General features: G+C 37.8%; 2 protein-coding genes across 2 annotated transcripts in view; both read right to left on the bottom strand.

Annotated features, from left to right (window-relative positions):
- GTF3C3 (general transcription factor IIIC subunit 3) overlaps window positions 1-3,402 on the bottom strand; it is a 42,584-nt gene extending 39,182 nt beyond the window's left edge. Inside the window, exons 1-2 of the mRNA XM_020993584.2 lie at window positions 3,183-3,402; window positions 1,036-1,147 (exon numbers count right to left, since the gene is read on the bottom strand). Of these exons, the coding sequence (XP_020849243.1) occupies window positions 1,036-1,147; window positions 3,183-3,284 (214 nt within the window). The 5' untranslated portion in view covers window positions 3,285-3,402. The remainder of the gene's footprint in view (window positions 1-1,035; window positions 1,148-3,182) is intronic.
- An 11,235-nt stretch (window positions 3,403-14,637) lies between these two features.
- On the bottom strand, window positions 14,638-16,370 carry CUNH2orf66 (chromosome unknown C2orf66 homolog). The gene is made up of 2 exons (XM_020993555.2): window positions 16,245-16,370; window positions 14,638-14,820 (listed from the first exon to the last, which is right to left on the bottom strand). Exons 1-2 carry the CDS (start codon window positions 16,368-16,370, stop codon window positions 14,638-14,640), a joined length of 309 nt encoding a protein of 102 aa, XP_020849214.2.
- Between the last annotated feature and the right edge of the window lie 7,334 nt (window positions 16,371-23,704).

Raw genomic sequence — 23,704 nt, 5'->3', positions numbered from 1 at the left:
AATGAAGATTCAGATTGATGACCAAGTCAAGCATCAAAATATATCCCAATAGAAGCCTCTAACCTGGTTGGGTTATATATGAGATTGTTTATAATATATTTTAAAAATATAAGATATCATGCACATACACACAAGAGTAGCAAGATTCTAACAGGACAGGACTGAAATTTCCTTTAGATTCATATATTTTATTTGGTGTCTTTTGTTAATTAACAAGACTATGATAATCAAGACCCATCAAAGTTTTCAACAAAATTTCATAAATTAATATAACAAGAAATTAAAATGAAAAGGATGCTTGATAAACTTCTCCAGGTTAAATCGACTGACCTAAATGCAGATCAGAGGATTGGGGGGGGGAGCTCGCCCCCGGAGAGAACAATCTGAAACAATTTAGAATTAGAAGGAGGTTACACTACAGGAGTAAGGATTTTTGCTAACAAGGCAAAAGTAACCACATACAATTTTTGGATAACTGGTTTTAGTTAAGGATAGCCCAGAAGCCATTCTAAGAATGTTGCTGTTCAGTCATTCAGTCACGTGCAACACTTCAAGACCCCCATGGACCATACTGTCCATGGGGTTTTAATGGCAAAGATACTGGAGTGCCATTTCCTTTTCCAGTGGATTAAGGCAAACAGAAGTTAAGTGACTTGCCCAAGGTCACACAGCTGACCCTAAGTATTTGAGTATCTGAGGCCAGGTTTAAACTCAGGTGTTCCTGACTCTAGGCCTAAGCTCTATCCATTGAGCCACCTAGCTGTCTCCCACTCTAAGAATACAGATGTCTTTTCTTCTGTGTGCTAGAAAAATATGGCTTCTATGATCCTGAGGAAGAGAAACTCCGAATGTAAGAAACATTTCTAAAGACAGACACAAAGCATACAAAACACTATCATAAACGGAAATCACAAAAATAAACACATTCATCAAATAAAATGGACATCTGCCATGAAACGTTTCATTGATCACAAAACGACAAACACTTTTATAACTCTTACTACATATTGCTGATATTAAAACTTTTCAACATACCTTCATTGAGATCTTGGCTCCGAGATTTGATACAGTCAATACCAGAAGAAGATGGAACTTCTGAGTCATTTAGATTTTCCTCAGCTAAAACTTTTCCTTTTTCCTGACCAGCCTGAAGAATTCAAAATTGATTAGCATAGAAAACACACTAAAAAAAAATCTAGCAATTACAAATTTTAAATGACATACTTATACTACTTTCTGTTCTTGACCCTGTGTTTGTGATAGAGATATTAACTTCTAGATGTAATTTTTACATTATCTAGTGTCTCAAAAACAAATGATTTTCTCTTCAGTTCCGATGATTATGATGTGAGAGTACAGTAAACTACAGTTCAAATTCAAGCTCTTATTACAACTGTCAACTTGAGCAAGTCTCTAAACCTCCTCAAGCCTTACTTTCTTCATCTATAACATGGCATATGATGCATGTACTACTTAACTCAAAGGGTTCCTGTGAGGATGAAATGAGGTATGTATTTAGTGCTACATAGATAATAGAAGCTATCATGCCTATTGTTCATATCGGCAGTGCCATGCGATGGGATAGCCAGTCCGATGAATTAGATGAACAATGAACTGGGCCTAGAATTAAACAGGAAGAACTGAGGGAGTGGATTACAGTTGGGAAACTGTACCATGCTTTTAATCCCAGATTACATCCTAGTACAAAGATCCATCTTCTCAATACAAATGTTCTCCCACTGACATTCTGTGGTTGTTAAATTTTGCAATACTACAGTCTCTGAGAAATTAAACCTACAGATGACTCTATGGAGGGATGGGTGGTGAGTACAGGTAGGTTCTCTTACAATTATAAGTATAAGGTATAAGACATATCACTAAAGAAATGTATGATCAAATACAAAGAGAAGTCCTTCATGTGGAATTCACAAGGGACAAAAGGTGAACAGCCTGAATACCCCACTAGCAGCCTTAAAATGGTTAAAAAAAAAAACCAACCAACCCTAGTTTTCAGGTGGATCGTTCATTGAGTATCTATAGAAAAACATGGATGAGAATTTAATAGGAAGAGGAAGTATGAATGAGTTGTAATCTGTACCAATGGAAAAAATCCACACATCAATAAGATCACAAATCATATTATTCATTAGATATAAACAACCATAAGAAGACCCTTCTGGTCATTTCCTTGACTAAATGTGGGATGCAATTCCCTTAAACAAAAAGGGCTGGAGATAATACCAGTTTCCTGGATGAGAAAGGTATGTCAGATGCTTTTAGAAAAGAGTAATGAAAATGGGAGACTCAGATCCACACCAAGTGAATAAAAGAGACACTAAAATGTGAGTAAAGACTTTTCTTCCTCTTAAGTACGTGTGGATTCTCAATAGAAGGTTATGGTGTAAGAGAACTTCAGAGCTGGAAGGCCCTTAGAGATCATCTAGCCCAACCCCATTACTGTACTAATGAGGAAACAAGTTTTAGAGTAAATCATTTGTCCAAAATTTCGAGTTAGTGGTAGAACAACTACCATCACCCACGTCTCAGCCCCTGGTCCAGTGCTCTTTCCACAACACTGGGGTCTGCTGACGTCAATGTCAGTCTGAAAGAAAAATCCTTTAACAAGGACGGCCCATTAAACAGAAAAGACAATTTCTGCGCCTCCTCAGGAGAGGGGACAGGATAGGGAGAAATGGAAGTCTATGTATATTCATAAATCATTAGTACTGGAAGGTTTTCCAATCCAACCGCTTCATTTTACAGGTAAGAGAAACTGAGGCCCAGATGGGGGGAACGAATTGCTGACTTTCCTAAGATCGAGCTCAGCAGCGGGAGGAGGAGGATGGGTCTGGAATCCAAGGTCCCAGGCTCAATCGCTCCGGCCCCGGGGGGCCCCTCCAGCGCCCTGAGCCTCGGGGTCCTCATCCGTAAAATGGGGGGCAGCGGCTCTGGATAACGCGTCTCTAAGGGGCCTTCCTGCCTGACACGACGAAATGGCAGAGACTCAAACCTCCTTCCACCCAGGGCCGGCCTCCTCCTCCGGCGGCCTTGGAAGAGCGAGGCCGAGGCCACGGGCAGGAGCGGCGGCAGCGGGGAGGGAGGGGCCGGGCTGCGACGCTCCCGGGCTCCGCGCTGGGGCCGCTCCGCTCTCGGCCTCGGGGAGCGCCAGGGCTTCAGCTCACTTTCTTCTCGCGGGTTTTCCTCTCTTCCCTCCGCCTCTCGAACTCCTCAAAGGAGATCTTCCCTTCCAGGTAATCGATCAGCTCGGGGCTGAACCCCGACATGGCCCCGCTGGTCTCGCTCCTCTCACAGGGAGCCAGAGTCCAGGGCCCCCCCGGCCTCCTCTCACAGCATCTCCCACTTCCGGAACAGACCGGACACGGCGTCCTCCCCCGAAAGGAGCCCGGCAGCCACGGGAGCCCGCACACAGAGTTCCTAGAGCGTCCCCACCCCCACGTTGGGGGCGGGGGGTGCGCGCATTCCAGGTTCGGGTTGGGGTTTGTGACTCCAAGGGTAGAAGGAGGTGAGAACGAACTGATGCAAAGTGAAGTGAGCAGAACCCGGAGAACAGTGTACGGAGTGACAGCAGGAGGGTGAAGAGGATCAACACAGACTTAAGCTACTCTGCTCAAGACAATGATCCAAGATAATTCTAAAGGATTGGATGAGGGAAAATGCTACCCACCTCTGGAGAAAGAACTGATGAACCCTAAATGCAGACTGAATCATACTTTTTTCGCTTTCTTTATTTTTCTTCCTTTTTTCTTCTTCTTTATTTTTTTGCAACATGGCTAATATGGAAATATGTTTTGCATAATTATACATGTATAATTGATATGTTGCATACCTTCTCAGTGGGAAGGGGAGAGAGGGAGAGAATTTGAAACTCAAAATTGTTTTAAAATGAATGTTTAAAATAAATAAAAAATAAAGGGGAAAAAGAGTATTGGATTGCAGAAGCTCCACAAACATGAGATTTTATATTGCTATTTTTATCCAATCCGGAAAACACAAAAAGATGACAGATTCTCTGTGAAATTGAGAATCTCCTTTTCCCAGCATTTGCTGTGAGAATATACAGGCAACATACTTTGAACTTTAATCTGTACCATTAATATCATCTTCATCTCTTAAGTGTAGACAATCAACAAACAATAAATTAAGTCCTGATTTGTAGCATCTGCTTATTTCCTAGGTTTAATGCTCACATGACAATTTAAGAATTGGTTCTCCTGGTTCAAGGTGGCTCCAGCACAGCCCTGCTTGTAAAAATAAAGTCAGGCAAAACAAAACAACACAGTGATTATGTCCAAAAATATATGTCTTTGCACTCTGTGTCCATTACCTCCCTTTGTGGAGGTGGCTACCACATGTCATCATAGGTCCTTTTCTGCATTTTGAAGTCTTTCAAAGGTATTTTTATTTCAAATGTTGCTGTCATTGTCTAAATTGTTCTTATGTTCTGGATCAATTCATACTCCCAAGATTCTCTGAAATAGTTTCTAGTCATTCCTTATGGAGCAATAATATTCCACTATATTCTGCCACTACAATTTGCTCATCCATTATCTCATTATCTAAGAGGCAATCTAAGGCATTCTCTTAGATTCTAGATTTTTTCTTTTCTTTTCTTCTCACTTCCCACTGCCTTTAATCTCCCCTTCAGGATCACGAAGTTTGCTTTGCTTATAATATCTTCTCTCAACTCCACCCCCATTTCTACTTGTTTCCTTGTTGAATTTGATTGTATCCCTGTACTAAACCATTTGTATGTGTATGTGCAACCCTCCTTTTTCCATTTCAGATAAAAGTGAGGTTCATCTCATGCCCTCTTCCTCCACCACTTCCTCTGCTTGTATTTTCTTCTCATGCGTCCCAATTATGAGAAATAACAAATTCCACTCCCTTTTACCTCTTTCCTTCTTCCCTAGTGTATTTCTCCTTTTACGCTCCCTTCTCTTCCCCCTCTTCAAACATGCAGAGCAGAGACAGTCTATTCCAGGACATCTGTTTTTTCATTTCTAACTCCCTCAATACCCTGAAAGGACCCTTGTTTCTTCTCCCCCATTAGAATGTTAGTGCCACACCATCCTACAGCTCCTTTCATATAAATTTACTTTCCTGAGGTTTCTCTGACCGTTGGGTTTGCATTTCAGAGTTTCTACTCTGCTATGGTCTTTTCATCAGAAATGCTTTAAAGTTTTCTATTCCATTAAAGATCTCCTTTTGTCTGTTGCAGGCTTATAATCAGCTTTGCAGGATAAGATATTCTTCTGCCTTTTAGAATGCTATATTCCAAGAAATCTCTGAATTTTAGTAGAAGCTACTGGGTCTTGTGTGATCCCAAATTTCTTAAGACTTGAATTGCTGCTTACTGAATGCTTTCAGTGTTTTTTCTTTGGGAGTTCTGGAGTTTAGCTATAATATTTCTGAAACTTTTCCTTTTAGAAATCACCTTTCAAGAGATGATTAATAGATTCTATCTTTATTTTGCCTCTGATTCTAATAGATCTGGGGCACTTTCATTTGTCTTCTTGAAACAAAGTGATCAGGCCTTTAAAAAAAATTATACTTTTCAGATAGTCCAATGAATCTTAAATTATCTCTATTTTCCAGATTTCTTATATTTGTTCTATTTTTTAAAATCTTTTAGTTTTTTTCAAACTTGTTCTTGCTGTCTTGTTTACTCAATTGATTTCTGTTTGGTCTATTCTAGACTTCAGGGATTCCATTTCATGAGTAAAACTTAGGACTTTCTCTTCCAAGCTACTAATTCTCCTTCCAATTCTTTCCTTGACCTTCATTTTTTATCCCTTGCTTTATCCCTTATAGGCATTCAGGTAGTCTTTGTAAAAAAAAATTTTTTTTTCTTTAAGTTTCTGCTTGCACCAGATATGGCACTAGATTTTCCATAAGAAATGCAGAAAATCAGAAATGTTAAATACATCTTTTACAGAACAAGTACAATAAAAAGCTATTATATTCAATGATATTTTATGTTCAATAAAGAGCTTTTGAAGTGAAAATTAAAAATTAGTTGGAGATTAAATAACTTCATCCTAAAGAATGAGTGGGTCAAAGAACAAATCATGGAAACAATAATTTCATTAAAATAATAACAATGAGATGACATACCAAAATTTTGAGGATGCAGTCAAAGCAATACATAAGGGAAATTTTCTATATCTAAACACATTTTATCAGTAAAAGAAAGAGAACAGATTAATGAATTGGGCATGTCATAAATTAAGAAAAACTAGAAAACTGACAAATTAAAGATAGAAATCCTGAAAAATCAGAAAATATTTCTTTTTTTAAATGAGGCTATGAAAGATTAAGTAATTTGCCATAGGTCACAAGGCTAATGAATGTCTGTGGTAGGTTTTGAACTCAGATTCATCCTGACTCTAAATCCAGTATTCTATCCACTGTGCAGCCTGGCTACAAACATAATAATAAAATGACCTTGTTATCCCATTCTTTTCTGTGATAAGGTCAGTGAAAGATCAATTTTTTTATAGTTGAACATCCCAGATCCCTTTCATTTGCTTGGCTTCCATAGCATTCCTTTCACCTGGTTATCCTCTTGTTTGCCTGCTTGCTCTTTTCAGTTTCCTTCACTGGATCATCATTAATCTTCCATCTGCTAGGTATAGAAGTCCCACAGGCCTCTATTCTGAGACCTCCTCCTCTCTTCAGATTCACTCTCTTCCTTAAGGATTCCCGCTTGAGTTCAAATAGGCAGTTAGGTGTTGCAGTAGAAAGAGTTCAAATGTGACTTCAGATACTTATTAGCTCTCTACTCTGGACAAGTCACTTAACTTTTGTCTGCCTCAGTTTCCTCACTAGGATCAAATGAGATAATATTTTTAGGGTATAATGTATAATGTGTTTTAGCTCAGTGTCTGGCATATAGCAGATGCTCAATAAATGCTTATTTCCATGCCTCAATTTTGATCTCAATACACATCTACATGTCCTCCATTTCTCTCTCTCTCTCTTTCTCTTGAATTCCAGTTGTACACGTCCAGCTGCCTGCTGGATATCTTCGTTTGCTGACCTGAAAGCACCTGAAACTCAACATGTCCAAAGTGATGTGAACTCAGTATCTTTCCCTTTAAGCTCCCCTCCAAACTTACCTGTTTCTGTAGAAGGCAGCACTAATTTCCCAGTCATCCAAGTTTAAAGCTAGAAAATAATCTTTGATTCATCTGTTTCTTTCATTACCCACCCATTTTCAATCAATTGCCAATCAATTGTCAGTTCTATGTTTAGATCATTTCTTGCATCCATCCCCTTCTAGATTCTCACGTGGCTACCATCTTAGTTCAGGCCCCATCCCAGTATCTTCTCTTTCCAATACATCCTCCAAAGAGTTGACAAAATAATTTTCCTCTGGTGTAGGTTTGATCATGTTACTCTCCTACGCAAAAAACCTTCATTAGCTCCCTATTGCCTAAAGCATAAACTACAAACTAGGTACTATAATGACTAGAGTATGTGACTTGGAATCAGATGTTCCTGCATTTGAATTCTGCCTCAGACATTAACTATGACGCCCTGGGTAAGTCTCTCAGCTTCATTTTCCTCATCTATGAAACAGGGACAACCTATGTCCCAGGGCTATCGTGAAGATCAAATGATATCATGTATGTAAAGTGCTTTGCAAATTTTAAAATGCTACATTAAAATATTATTATTACTATTTATCATCAATCATTATTATTTATTACTATTACTATTTGCTGTTAGCTTATCCTGACATTTTAGACCTTCTGCAGTCTAGTTCAAACCAGAGTAAACACACTTTTTCCCTTCGCAATCTCTATGGGATAATTTGTTCCCTCCCCTTGGCCTATCATCCCCTACCTCCATGTATTATTTATTGCTTTTCTTTTTCAATTTTATTTTCCTTTTCTTCAATGAATAAAAATCCATTTTTTCTCCCTTCCACTCCTCTTCCACGCTGAAACAGAAAGAAAATAAAAACCCTTTATACAAATATGCATAGTCAGAAAAATAAGTTTCCACAGTGACCAGGTCCAAAAAATATGTCTCAATCTATACCCTGAGTCTTGACTTTACTGACCTCACCTTTCTCTATCTGGAGGTTGGTAGCATGTTTCATCATGAGTCTTGTGGAGCTGTGGATGGTAAATGTATTGATCAGAGTTCTTAAGTCTTTCAAAGCAGTTTGTCTTTATAATGTTGTTATTGTATAAATTGCTCTCCTGGTTCTGCTCATTCCACTCTGCCTCTGTTTATACAAATCTTCCCAGGTTTCTCGGAATCTATCCAATTCTGTGCATCTCTGTACAAGGCATCCTATTTGGTAGACTGCGTTTCCTCCTCATCCTGCATTTCAGAAATCCTCCTCTTCCTTCAAGGACCAGATCAGGGGCCATTTCTTCTGAAAAGGGCCTTCCCTGATCATCTCCACGGTTAGTACACTCCCCTTCTTCAAATTTTCACAAAGCACATTTTTTCCTTGATCTCTCCTTTGTCCTCTTCCCTCATTATCTTAAAATTATGTATCTGTATACCTGATATATCTGCCTAGTAGAATATAAACTCCTTGGAGACAGGGGTTATTTTATCTTTGTTTGGGTAGTCTCAGCCCTCTTATCACAAGGCTTTCATAAATGTTTGTTGAATTAATTTGACAAAAACACTGCTAATTGCAGATGCACAGCGTTGTAGTCTCTTATAATGTCTCCTTATGGAAGAAATTAGCAAGATTATAATGTTTTGATAGCTAAGAATATAGCATTTACTGCTTTGCCATGCTATATTAGGAAAAGCACTGGTTTTAAGTCATGAGACAGAAATTCTAGTTTTAGCATTCCTACTTCCTTGTATTCCTTGGGCAAGTCACTTAACCTCACTGTGCCTCAGTTTCTGTATCTGTAAGCTTAGGGGTTTGGAATCTCTGAGGTTCCTTTCATGCCTCTCATTCTTTGGTTCTGATGTTCTAAATCTCTCAGATGTTCTAGAAGTCTCTCCTAGATTGTTAAAGGGGAAAAAAAGCTAATTTAAAGGAATTTGAAGTTGTCTTCAATAACTTCATGGGGTGAAAACATTATAAAGTGGTTCAAAGAAAGAAAAGAGTGAGAAAGTTTTTTCTTCCCTAACTTTTTTATTACTGATACTGAATATTAACAATCCACAAAAACACTATAACTAAAAAGTACAGTAATGATACCAGTTTCCATATTCATTTTAATTCAGTCACTGACTTTATGATGCAAGCAAACACTTGTACATTACTGGTATCCCTTTGAGCATGGTGAGGGGAAAGGAAAGAAGAGAAATTGTGGAGAAAATAATGGTGCTGTTAAAAATTACTTTGTACCAGAAGTAGGACATTTAATCACACAAAAATGAGAAATGGATATTCAGGATAAGGGTATAGTTTAGGGATCAGGATTAAGTAGAAGGAAAGGAAAAACCTTTACCAAGATTCTTACTTCCCTCTGCAGATAACTGTGTGCTGGCTGGGGAAGAAGCAGACTTATAGGTATCTGACATACTTGATCTGGTCACATATTTTAACTTACAATATAGGTGTGACATATAATATCTAGGACATACATAAATGCAAAGGGCATTATATAATGATGGAAAAAAACTGATTCCATGATTTCCCATTGGCTTTTCTTCACTTTTAAATTTAGCCAATTTGCATTTTATTGTGTTTGTGGATATTTATTATATTGTGTAAATATGTTTTTTTGTTTGATTTCTTTTTTTTTTAGGCAATTGGGACTAAGTCACTTGCCCCCAGTTAACACAGCTAGCGCCTAAAGTCAAAGGTCCTCCTGATTCGAGGGCGGGTATGCTAGCCATAGCTCCACCTGGCTGTCCCTAAATATGGGTTATTGTTTAGTCATATTATGCCGATAGAATGTGTCATCTTTTCAGAGCAGTAACCAGAATCAATCAAGAGAGTTCTAGAGACAGCTTGAACCGGCTTATGAGAGTCAATTGTTAAATTTTCATTGTGAACTTTTACACCTCAGAACTCTGCAAACACTACAAAATCACTATAAATTGACTTATTGTGTTTGTTGTCTAGACTTGAGAAAATGATGGAGAAAGTGTTAATAGTGTAGTTTAAACTTAAAAGTGTGTTATGTGTGCAATCCCCATCACCAACATTTACCAATACACCGATTCAAGTTTAACATCAACAGGACTTACGATTCCATATTGTGTGATTCAATGACAGCAGAGTAAAATCTCTTTAGACTTGTGAGCCATTGAGGTAATTAACACAAAAGACAACATGGATTCCTTTATACTTCCTGCTCAAAAACATTTTAGGAGCTTGTGTTTTCTCGGACTTTTTGGAATACTTATCGCCACAGCAATCAACAACAACAAAGCCTCCACAATTCTCCACAGCTATGTTCCGGTTTTTTTGTTTTTAAACAGGGCCTGTGATTTCTTCAGTGTGAGAACCTTCCAGGGACCAAGACAGGGGACTGACTGCTCTGCCAACAGAGCCTTAGAGATTTGTCAACTTTCTCATCTAGCTTTATGGTTATCAAAAACCACTTCAGTAAGTGTACAGGTATATCAGATACAGCCAGATGATTACTCCATGTACAGTGGTGGAATAAAAACCATTCGGAAGAGTCACATAAGAGTGCGTGCAGGGGTCAGAAGTAGAAAAGGTCAGCCATATCCTCTATTCATTTTTTTTTTCTACTCAGAAGATTAAAAATAGCCACCTGAAATAAAAAAAAAAACACACATGTCATAAAAGGAGAACCTATCAGGAATCTTTCATTAACATAAATAACAAAAACAATTGAATGAACATCTTTTTTTTAAAAAAGTATTTTTCAATTCATGATTTCATAGCACAGATAAGTTAACATCAACAAAATAAACTCCTAGAAAGAATCTTTAGTTATTCTACAAAAGCACACTCACTGTATAATTAGTTTTACTTTGGTACAAAAGACCTTTTATGAAGCAAGAATAATCTGTAAATGTTTCTAATATAAAACCAAAACACATCAATCAAGCTAAAAGTGGAAAAATGGACCAAAAATGACTTAGGATTTACTGGGGGAGAAATGCCAGGTTAGTCTTCCATGGCATTTCTCATTTTCCATTATGTGAAGGTCTGCCATTTCTGGACAAAGCCTACTCAATGTCAGAGAATTCAATCAGGAAAGAAACTTTATAAATGGAATAAGTGATAGGTCTTTTGTCCTATCAACTATATGTTCAGCTTCAGACAATATGCAGAGCCCTTCAGTCAAGAAACACAACTTGGTAAACTAGACTTCATGCTGGATAGAAGCTTTGACTTAAGTGATTTTTGAAGCTTTTAAAAATGCCTACATATCATTGTCCTCCCCCAATAATCTTCTGCCACCAATTAGAAGCCTCTTTTGTAAAAACAAAAATGCTGTACAATAAGAGCAGACAGGCACAACAAACATATCTGACAATGTATGCCTCATTTCACACCTGTAGCCCACCACTAGTGTGAAATAGACTGGGCATCTCAAAAGTCTTAGTACAGGTTTAATATTTTGCTTCAGTTTGTTTTTTATTTCAAAATTCTATGTTCAAGTGCCTTCATTCATAGTTTTATAGCATATAAAACTGGTACTTACACTAGATGAGTGAACATATCTCCTTGAGATACATGGCATTGTGGCTAGAGGACAGGATCTGGCATCAGGAAGACCTAGGTTCAAATCCTACCTCTGGCTATGTGACTGTGAGCAAGTAAGTTATTTAACTTCTCACCCTCAATTTCCTCATCTGTAAAATGAGGATAATGATACCCACAATGTTGTTGGGAAGCTTAATGAGGATATATATATATGTGTGTGTGTGTGTATACATATATACATATATATGTGTGTGTGTGTGTGTGTGTGTGTGTGTGTGTATGTATATATGTATGTATGTGTATGTGTATATGTATATATATATATATATATATATATATATATATATATTCTATAGAGTTTAAAGCTAATTATAAATGTCAGTTATTACAATTACCATGAAGTGTGACAGTCTGTCGGATGTGTGGAGGGCAATTTGAATTACAATTCAACTCCTTCTATGATCTTTTTTTTTTCTACCTTGATTTCTCTTTGCAATGTCATTGAATAAATCTCAACTCAAATCTCACATTCTGCAAGGAGCTTTTATTGGTCCCCCTTAGCACTTTCCCTCTAAGATCATCTCCTGTTTCTCCTGTATACATCTGTACACAGCTGTTTATATGTTATCTCCTCCATTAGACTGTGAACTTCTTGACAGCAGGCACCATTTTGCCTTTCTTTGTGCTTGGCCCACGGTTGGCACTTAATAAATCCTCAGTGATTTGATTTGGAAAATTGTTGATTTACTGACAGATTAATATCAATGTGCTCTTATGTACCATACCTGCCTTTTGGGAAGACACAGTTGGGGTCACAGTGTTGAAACGATGGGGTAACTGTAGACTAGCAAGAGGTTGGTACTCATATCTCAAATGCAAACTTTTAAAAAATGTTTAATTAAATTAACAATTTATAGGAAAATTAGCCAATTTAATTAATTAACCACCCATAAGAAAATTGATCTAATTAATTAGCCATATAAAAGAAAAATGTCATGTTAAGATCCAATATGATATGACTCATAATATATTAAAGTATTTTGTGTTGTTGTTCCAGACCTGTGAGCTCAGCAATGTCAGGGAAATCCTGGTGTGCAAACTCCCTCCATTCACACAGATCCTAGTTGCTGATCTTTTGTAAAAAAAAAAATGCTGTCCAATAAAAACAGACAGGCACAAAAACATATCTGACAATGTATGCCTCATTCCACATTTGTAATCCATCACTAGTGTGAAATAGACTGGGCGTCTCAAAAGTCATAGTGCAGGTTTAATATTTTGCTTCAGTTTGTTTTTCATTTCAGAATTCTGTGTTCAACTTGAACATGAACAACTTATAGTCTCATAGTGTTGCCTGGGGCCCTGAGAGGTCTTGTGACTTACCTGTGGTCATATTGCTAGTATATATAAAAAGTATGACCTGAACCCAAATCTTCCTAACTTCAAGGCCAGCCTTCCACATCCACTATGCCACTATGACTTTTATGATATAGTATATTATGAAATCAAATAAGATTCCCTGAAAAAACAACTTTATGCAGTAAAAGTCTGATAGAACATCGTTAGCCTATTAGGTTATATTGGTCGTCCCCTCTCCCCACTCTAAGCACAGCAGTGTTATACTAAGTTAATTATGGCTTTTTTTACAGAATACATTGATTCATTCAGGAGTGTCCCATAACATATTATAATGAGGAGCTCTTAGCACATGTCAGTGTCTTTAAGACATATGCCTTTCACTGAGATTGAGGTGTTAGCCTTAAAAAAGAATAATAGGTATAATGTTTTTAGTCACTGTTAAGATCCTAGACTATTTTTATGACAAAGATCCTATACCACTTCCACAAATGAGAAAGTTCAAACCCAAGACCAAGTCAGTTATTTGGCAAAAGGAGTTTCCTTGTATCTTTTGTCTTCTTCTTGGTACTGGTTCAGTTAAATTGTTTTAGTACTCAGTTTTATTTATTCCCTTTAATTATGTTTCTCTACATTACTAAGGTAAGTGTGTGACACACTCCTCAAAAAAAGGTAGCTCTAAGTCTTCTTGGGGCCTATGAAATTATTTTTTTTTTGTTTTTTAATTTGCTAACTACTTTACTATAATTAGTTTTGTTTGTAATCCTATGTATTTCATTTTACAGATTTCTTGAGGCCTATAAACTTGTTTTTTCAAAAAAAATTTTGCTAACTGTATTTCAGTATAATTAGTTTTCTTTGCAATCCTATGTATTTCATTTTATGGATTTCTTGGGGCCTATAAACTTACTTTTTTCAAAAAAAAATTTGCTAACTGTATTTCAGTATTAGTAGTTCTCTTTGAAATCCTATGTTATTTCATTTTATGGATTTAAAAACATCATTCTGAGGTGTTCACAGGTTTCAGCAAACTGTTAATAAATTATTTTAGTTTTCAATTATTTCTTTAATTTATGTTTTTCTATATTATTAAGTATGTGCCCTACTCCTCAGGAAAAAAAAAGTAGCTCTAAAAAAAGTCTTCTTAAGGTTCTTAATCTGAGGTCTGTGAACTTTTTAAAAATTTTTTACATTTTGATCACTGAATTTTGGTGTAATTTGTTTCTTTTGTAATCCTATGTATTTTGTTTTATGCATTTAAAAGCATTATTCTGAGAAGGGGTCCATAGACTTCACGATACTGTCAAAGGGGTCCAAGATACAGAAAAAGCATACCCGTACCCTAAGATCTGATATATTTCATCATACTTAAGAATGCTGTTTGCAGTCATCATACTATTCTTTTAATACATTTCTACACACATACATACAAATATTAAAATATTACCATCAGCAATCCCTTACATGTTAAAAACTAGACTGCAAGTTATCTTACTCAACAACTAGATTAGTTTTATGTCGACTTGTTCTTCTAGGGAAAAAAAGTGTTTTTCATACAAGTATTATCAGTATCCCTTTTATATATTAGATCATCGTGTGCATACTGTGATTGGGAACAAAATGCTCATTTTTACCTGAGCCAAGTTTCAGCCTCTGAAGTAATGGGAAAAGGAGTTTTTCTGCTCTTCATAATCTGTAAATGCAGAAGCGATGGGATCTGAGTGGAAGGAGGAAGGCCAGGGTTTCTCATTATTTATGTAGAAAGTTTTTGGAAACTTCTCAAGATCAAGGCCTCTTCTCAAAAAATATGCCTGGAGGGTTCTGAAAAACTGAATAAACAATTAACACTTTCAAAAATGTGTCAAATATATACCTCAACAAGTGTTTTTTTCCCTCTTTTTCTTAGTGTTCCTGAAACCAATTTAGTGCTTAGAAGGAACAAAATATAGAACAAAAATACAATACACAATATATAATTTTTAACCACATTTCACTGTCTATCACATCCCTCCATTCCATTTTTCTGTATATCTTAACCCCCATACATGATGCCTACCACAGTCTGGCCTAAACACTTATAATTCCACGATTCTGAGATGCAAGTGGCAGAAATATGGTCAATCAAGCAATAAGCATTCATTAAGTACCTATTATGTGCAAAGCACTAAGCAATATTTGATAATACAAAGACAAAAATGAAACAGCCCCTACTTTTAATGAGCTCACATCCTATCGGAGGAAAGAACATGTAGACATGTAAATATACACAAAATATATCTAAAATGAATACAAGGTAAATAGGGGGGTATGCAAATGACTAAGGGAATCAGGAAATGCCTCATTTAAGAATTGGCATTGGAGCTGAGCTTTGAGGAATATAGGTCATTTAAGAGCACTACAATCCTGGAGTAAATTATTCTCATTTTCAGTACCTGTGACTATTGAAATAGATGTTAACTTGGACTTCAGAGTAATTGGAATTTTGAGTTTCTCTATGGCAACTGCTAACAAAGGTATAAATCAGTACCATCTGTGAAAGATTCTTTTCAGACTTGGACTTTTCAATGTCCTCTAGTTCATGAACTCAAAAGACCTGTGAAATGTTTTCAGTTCTTGCCCCAAATCTTCCATTGTTACAGTTTGCATCTTTTTCTTTAGAAAATGCATATGTATGTATATGTGTATAAATATAGAGAAATATACATATATATTTTAAAATTCTATTTTATTCACTGTATTTGTTCATTTTAGTGAGACTTCATTTGATCTTTTATGTAAAGTCATATTTTCCACATGACTCTACATTTGAAATATTGTCTGGTAACTAATGAAAATATGCTACCAGTTTTCAAATTTTCCATTGCATCTTTGAAGCATTGGGCATATGCAAACTTCTTTTTATCATCAGGGAAATCGAATCTGGGTAGGAAGCAACTGCCTATTCTGGTCTTGATGTTGTGTTTTATTAAAAATCGAGGTTATATTATCCAGCACATAAGCTGCATTTATATGATCATCTCCACTCAAGAAATTAAAAAAAAAAAAGCACACTGTAATTGATCTTTGGAGCCACAGCAAAATCAAATAGCAAGAGCAAAAACTAGCTAGATCCTATTGGAGCAATCACGTCACCTCAGTGGTTATTTGACATATATCACCATCACCACTGCTCTTAACCAGAATTCATAATACATTGGTATACAGAGGTGAACAGTGCCTGTTACTCCTTTCAGTCACAATGAGATTGTCTTACCAGATCTCTGTTCCTGGGATTGTCTAGTGGTTTCCATTTCTCCTCTTCTTTCAGTGGAGCTCCCTGACCCAGCCTTACTGGCATAAGTGCTATGCACAGAGGCAGCAGAAGCATCACTCGGGGCATACTGAAGAGGTGCATAGACCGTAAGAAAGGAAGGATGAGGGAAAGAATGAGGTTACAGAATCAGGAAAAGGAAAAGACAAGAATAGGTAGGGAAAGGTAAAAGGAAGGAAAATAGGAGGACAAGAGAAAAAGAGTGAGGAGAAAAGGGAGAGAGAGAGACAGCATTAGCCCCTGGAGAACTGTTCACCTACAAAAGAAGAATAAACATCCAGATGTTTAGTTTGGAGTAGTCCATGAAAGGAAAGGAGTTAGGAAAATGCAGAAAATCTTACTGTGCCCTTGTCATCCCTTCTGTGCTACAAGCCCTCTCCCAAAATTGTTCTTTTAAAGGAATAAATCCAACACAGATCATGATAACTCTCCCTGCAGACCACGGAGCCTGAGAAATTCAAGGAGCACAAATGTATAGGATGTATACATATTTGGGAAGCCAACAGCATCACTCACAAGTATCCCAAGTTGTTTTCTCCCGTAGGACAGAAAGAAAAATCCCACACATGTAGAGTTAAAAAAAGCTTACCAGAGAGTTTGGCTTTGCCTGGCCCTTTGATGGTTATCCTGCCTGCAATCTGTGAGCAGAGTCGTCTGTACTTATATCTCTAGTGGACTAGCTGTGGGTGGGTGTCACTGACGTTAGCAAGGGGAGTTAAAAAATAAAGTAATGATTCCATTTTTATCCATGACAAAAAGACCCTTGAGAATCTGATCTTTAAGGTACTTCAGTAATAACACAAAATCCATTTGCCTTAGGAACTCAGCACACACCCCTACAAGCCATGGAACATTTTACATGAACTGGGCAAAAAATAAGAGACAAGACAGGTATTTCTTCTGCATGAGAGGAAAGCCACTCCCTCCCTTTCTAAAATTAAAGAAAACTTTATATATACTGAGGATAGGAATTTGATAATGATTTTCCTAACAAATAGAATGATCTTTTCATTCAATTCATTCATTCATTCAATCAAGATATTTCAAATAAGCAGAATTTTTTTTTAACTAAAACATCTTTTGTTAGAGACAAAATTATTATTTTCAATCTACAAGGTACTGAGGACACCAAGAAGTTTTTAGAGTTTTAACAATCGACATGCAATTAATTGCTAATAACGGAAGTAGTTAGATAGGAGAAAGCCATTTGTGCTACTTTTAAATTATGCTCCTTATTGTGTTTCTTGTAAAGAATTATTTACTTCATAATTGTCATTTTTTAAAGCAAATATTTTATTTTTGGAGAAAAGCTAAATGCTTGAGGCCTTGAATGTCAGCCTTTAAAGAGACTACAATACAATGTAGTAAGATAATATCCTCTTTGTGATAGCTACTCAGATGCTATCTTCATTTCAGATGCTATCTCCATGTTATATCTGCTAGATGTACCCTAAGACAACTAGGTGGTACAGTGGACAAAGTGTTAGACCCAGAGTCAGGAAGACCTGAGTTCAAATCCAGCCTCAGATTCTTATTAGTTATATGACCCTGGGTAAGTCACAGCTGTCTGCCTCAGTTTCCTTCTCTGTAAAATGGGGATAATAATTGCACCTACCTCCCAGAGTTGTTGTGAGAATAAAATGAGATATTTGTAGAGCATTTTGAAAACCTTAAAGCACTACATAAATGCTAGTTATTATTATTATTATTATTATTATTATTATTACCTATACCAAATGAGACCTAGTAGAAGAGTGCCTTTGGATCTCACCTGTTTCCTTTGCTCACCTTATAAAAGTAATTCACAGCTCTTGAGAGTTGTTTGTTTCTAATACCTAGAATGTAGTTATTCCTTCCACATTGTGATGTCCCATTGGCATAAAAAATTAAATGGGAATTTGGGGGGAATTTTGTGGAAGCCACAGGTAACACATGAAAGCCAGCAGATGACACAGAAAAAGTTTAGAAATTCAGAAAAGCATAAAATATATGTGTAGTATTGTATAATATTAACCCAAATTTTACAATAAGTTACTGTAAGCGCCCCATAAAAGAAAAAGAAAAAATTCAGACTGCTTCTCTCGTATGAAGAGAGGGCCAAAAAATTTTACGAGTAATTTCCAGATCATAGGAGCACTGCGCCCCTTACCCCGTGAGGAAGGGATAACTGTATGTACCTTATGCAGTAATCTATGGTCAGTAGAGGTTGTCTGGAAAATTCCAGAGAGCTAAGATACAGGTTTTTCAGGGAAGAACAGCTCATCTTCTGCCAAAGTGTGTTTGTTGTCTTTAGTCCTGGATTAGAATGACTGTAAATAGCGATTGTAGTTTCTGTTCTGGCCAGAAACTCTGAGAGTCTTCGCCTCCCAGAGAGATACTTTTGTGATGGTAAATTAGGCCTCCTTTTGTCTCAATTCTTCTTGTTATTTGTCCTTGGGGGACCAAGACTTTAGGAAGGTGATGCCATGACTTGCAAGTGAATTGGATTTAAGTGAGGGAGGGCCGTGCAAGGTCACCAGCCTCACCTCCTCCAGAGCCTTCTGGGCCTAGTGGCAAGATATAGAATAGGATGCCTGGAGATGGTCCGTCTCAATTCTTACTTAGCCAAACAAAGTAAAGAACAGGTGGCCCTTCGCTGTATAGAGTTAGATTCTGTGACCCTATAATGACTCCATCAATAGCAGAATAGGAGTGAATTCAGGAGAGCAGTTTTGGAGAGGAAAAGAGTGAGTTAATCTTTGAGAAAGATAGTACAACCCCACTCTTTGTGAAAATAGCAGTGAAAACCAGAGGTAATGATGACCAAACAGGGAATGGCTTGTGAATTAGAATTTCATTAGTGAAAATATTACAAAGTCCGGCTAGAAAAACTACATACTGAATAATGGAGGGGGGAGGGGAGGATTTGTATAGTGCTTTAAAGTTTAGACAGTGTTTCCATGTATTGCAGTCCCACGTTCCTTTCTGGAGAGTTGTAAACCTCTGGAAGGAGTGACTGGATCAGGCCATACTTATCCTCATCACCTAAGAAGTAGAGGAGGGTAGTACCATTGAAAAAAACATATTGGGACATGAGGGAAGCAGAGGACCACATTGGGCAGAGGAGGAAGAGTTCTGTCAATGAAATAAGACTGGTGAGAGTAGGTACCCGATGTAATAAGTGACCCACAGAATGGGGCTGTAGAGAAGTAGCCTTTAAAAGAAGGTATAGAGGTAAGTCCTAGCAAATTTCTGCAGAGTTATTGATAACGTGTTAGAATTGTTCACTAAAAATTTTTTGGTGACAAGCTGGGAGTACTCATAAGTGTGGAGCACTATTCTGTCCACAACTACGTGTTTTTAAGGCCTTGGGGTGGGAGATTGAGACAAGAGAAGTAAGTAAAAATGGGACAAATTATAGAATATTGAAGTTTCCTGATGAACTTAAGGTTACAGGGTGGGAGATTTGGGGGAGCAGGACCTTTGGAACTTGGATTTTGTCTACCTATAGAGAGTTAAGGGAGTTCCTCGAAAGCACCAGCTTCCTGGGGAGAAAAGGGGACTAATGCATAATATGGAGAAGCAAAAACTTTGCTTCAGATACAGGTCTGATGGAAAAGGGGGTCACCTCTCCAGCAACTTCAAGTGCATTTACTTCCAAGAGGGAATATAGACCTTTAAGGTAGTAAGTACCATGTAGCTAGGGATCTACGTTAAATGCCTCAAGTGAAGAAAAGACTACCTGTTCCTCTAGCAACCTCACATGTGTTTCCCTTCCAAGGGGGGAGGAGAAGTGTGGAAGAGGGGGAAGAAAGGGGCAGTCCACAACACAAGACATTGTTATTAATATGGAATAATGCATAGGTCCCTTGGGGAAGGGTGACTTTCTCAAGGAAGAGGGAAGCAGGAACACCTAAATATATTTATAGGCTCTTGGGAGTCCTTAGTATTTATTGCATTGTGTATGTGGGTGAAATAAAGGCTGTCCTGAATCCAGTATTCATTGTTACTTTGACTACTTGGATAGGATCTGGGACCCTTTCACCGACCTAGGTGCAAGTCTAAACATGGGCTATATTCCAGTTCCTAGAGGAAACTTTAGGTGGGGCAAACAAATGAAGGAAATTATTTTCAGGGCCCTCAAGATTGGACCCAGGCCATGTAAGGCCAGAGTTTAGGGTATTCTGGGCCATAAGTTACAAAGTTAATACAGACCCTTATGCTACAAACACCCCAGCCTCTTCCCTAAAGATGCTCTGTCTCCCAACTCTATTCATTTTCACTGGCTGTCTACCGTGTCTGCAGTTGTCTTCTTCCTGGGCTCTGCCTCCCGGCTTCCTTGGCTTTTTTTTTTTATAAGTTTCAGCTAAAATTCCATCTTCTGAAAAAAGTATTTCCTGGCCCTCCTTGATGCTAGTGCCATCCTACGGAGATCATCTCTAATTTATCCTGTCTGTATTTCTTTTGTACATAGCCGTTTGCATGTCATCTCCTCCATGAGACAGAGCTCCCCACCCCAGGGTTACTTAGCCGCCGTCTGCCTCTTTTCCTCAGTTATGAAGTGGGGATAATCATAGCAGCTCCCTCATAGAGTTGTTATAGGCACCAAATGAGTTCATCACTTAGCACAGTGGCTGGCACTTAGTGGGGCTTAATAAGTGTTTTTGCTTCCCCTTCCTGTGAGGTTGTGAGTTTCTTGAGGGCAGGAATTCTTTTTGCCTTTCTTTGTATCTCCAGTGCTTAGCACAGTGTTAGGTACAAAGTAGGCACTAAGTGAATGCTTGTTGACTTGACTTTACATACACACTTAACTCAAAACTGTACTTGGAGGCTGCCTCTCCCACAATTTGGATGCCCTCTATCCTTCTGATAGAGTGTACATTTAAAGCTTATTATCCGCAAGTAAATCTTTATGAGCTATTTTATTTTAGCAAATAAAATTTAAAAGATCTAGAGCAGGGGTTTTTTAACCTGGGGTCTATGAACTTTTTTTAAAAAAAATATTTTGGTAACTGGATTTCAATATATTTGTTTTCCATTTATTCCTACGTGAGTGTGTGGATTTAAAAACATTATTCTGAGAAGGGGTCTGTAGGCTTTACCAATCTGCCAAAGGGGTCTCAGATACAAAAGAGATGAACCCTTGATCCAAAAAAAGGCCTCCAGCACATTGAGTGGATCTGCTTCAGAGGATTTTTGAGAATGTGTGGGCCATAGTGAGACACCATGGCATAAGGGATAGGGAGCTGGCCTTACAGCCAGCAAGACCGGAGTTCAAATCCTGACTCCTACATGTACTAGCTGTGAGACCCTGAATAAGTCACTTAACTTCTTAGTGCTCCAGGGGCCTCTCTATACTATAACTTTCAGAGAATGTGCCAACCAGCACTGGCAGAGTGAATTTCTTAATTTGTTAGCTCCCTAAAACAATGAAATTCCAGGTCTAGTCCCTAGCCCTACATGCACAGGGATCTCATGGGCTGAGAAGGCATGGTTAGGTAGCAATTTGCACTGGAAGGAATGGCCATGTTGATGTGATTGTGGATTCATTGGGGTATCAAAGATATATTTGTTTTAGCTGTCAATTAGACAGTTGAACAACTCTACCATCAGCTTCCTCGTCAGCTGTTCAAAGGTACCTTCCTGGTAGGACATGAGTTCTTGACCTGAGTCTGTGAACTTTAAAAAAAACAACTGGTAACTGTATTTCAATGGGCTTCTTTTATAATCCTATGTATTTTCTTCTATACATTTAAAAGCATTATTCTGAAAGGGGTCCATACATCTTATCAGACTGCCAAAGGGCTCCATGACACAAAAACAGGTTAAGAACCCCTGATTTAGGAGTTTAAGTGCTAGTCCCAGAGAGATCTGGTTTGGGACAGGATTATATTAGCAAACTCAGTGTTATATACTTTGAGGTTAGCCCTGGTTTGGAGGATTCTGGCAGATCATGTTTTGAGGCCTCCCTGAGGACTGGGATCCCCGAGGATGGAAGGTTTTGGGAATAGTCTGAGACCTTAGAATAGAATTATACAATCTTAATATGTTAGTACTAGAAATGCCTGGAGATCATCTGGTTCAACCCCCTCATTTTACTGGAGGATTCCATAATATCAGACAACCCACTGAAGAGGAGGAGCAACCAGCTGTCTATTCTCCCACTGATCCCAGCACATTGCAGACCGAGACCCTGGTGCCAGGTGCCATGTTCTTTGTTTTGGAAAGGCTGAGTTTTGTTTCCAGTCAAAATCTACCTGGTGAACCCTTCTTGTTTGGCTATAGGATGTCCTCTGAAGTCTCTTTCACTTCTCAGATTCTATGATTCTACAACTGTTCAAACAGAAATAAGAATTAATTAACCATATTTTAATACTGTTCTATCTTCCAAGGCCTTTGTTATAGAAAGGGAGAAAGAAATGACTCTTTATTAGCTAATGGCTAAATTAGGCATGAACAAAATCCCATGTCATACTTCACCTAATCCATGAATCACACATCACTACATCACTGGCTATGTTCTCTAACCATTACATAAGTTCTTAAAGTCCTCGGAAAAAGGAACCATTAGCTAAACTCACATGTTTGTAGTTTCACCAAGAGGAAAAGCAATGACAGCAGAGGGATATTTCTTTGGATTCTTTTTGGCTTTGACACACAATTGAGTAAATGACTCTCTTTCTTAGTTTTCTTTACCAGTTATTAGCTCTGAAATGTAACCAAACAGCTTTTTTTAAAAAAACCCTCCATTACTCATTTGTGGTTTTTCCTGGAGCCCATTAGTAGTATCCTGAAAGTCTAGACTCTATTGGTACCAATTACTTTTAGACAAAATGGAAAAACGATCATCCCTTCTCATCCTGCCCCAAATATGCTCTCTTCAAAACACATGTCTGTCCTGCCATTCAGAACTTTCGGAAATCTCAATTTTATAGCAGCTTAGCTAATTCCGTCTTCCACCAATTATCTGCTTTCAGTCAGATGAGCTAAAATTTTAGGCTGTGGATGGAAATGATAACTACTTTTAAAAGTCTGCTCCTATTTCAAATGAAATGAACAACTAAATTACATAGATATTGGTAATGATCTAACTCCTTGTGTCAGGGACTCCTATGACACAAAGAGGCCCCTCAGGACACTTTGAGGAATTTTCTCACTTCTCTTGGCTCATAGCCATACACACAACCCCTCCCTACCACTACTGATGGGGTGCTTGGGTGCTTATGTTTGGGTGCTTATACTTGGACCCCCAATTCTCCCTAGCCTCAGAAACACTATCCCTGACAATTTCTCCCCAGCCCAAGGACACTGTGCCTAGCAATTACTCATGAGTGGGCCCTAGCAATACCCTTATCTCTCTCCTTGGTGCAGTTACAAACAGTACCTGAAGGAATTATTAGTTTGAACTGGCTTTGCACTGGGTC

This window comes from Phascolarctos cinereus, unplaced genomic scaffold, assembly GCF_003287225.1.
Source record: "Phascolarctos cinereus isolate Bilbo 61053 unplaced genomic scaffold, phaCin_HiC Scaffold_726;HRSCAF=1367, whole genome shotgun sequence".
Taxonomy (NCBI): Eukaryota; Metazoa; Chordata; class Mammalia; order Diprotodontia; family Phascolarctidae; genus Phascolarctos; species Phascolarctos cinereus.
Note: the sequence above shows the minus strand (reverse complement) of the source record. Positions and strands in the feature narration are given on the sequence as shown.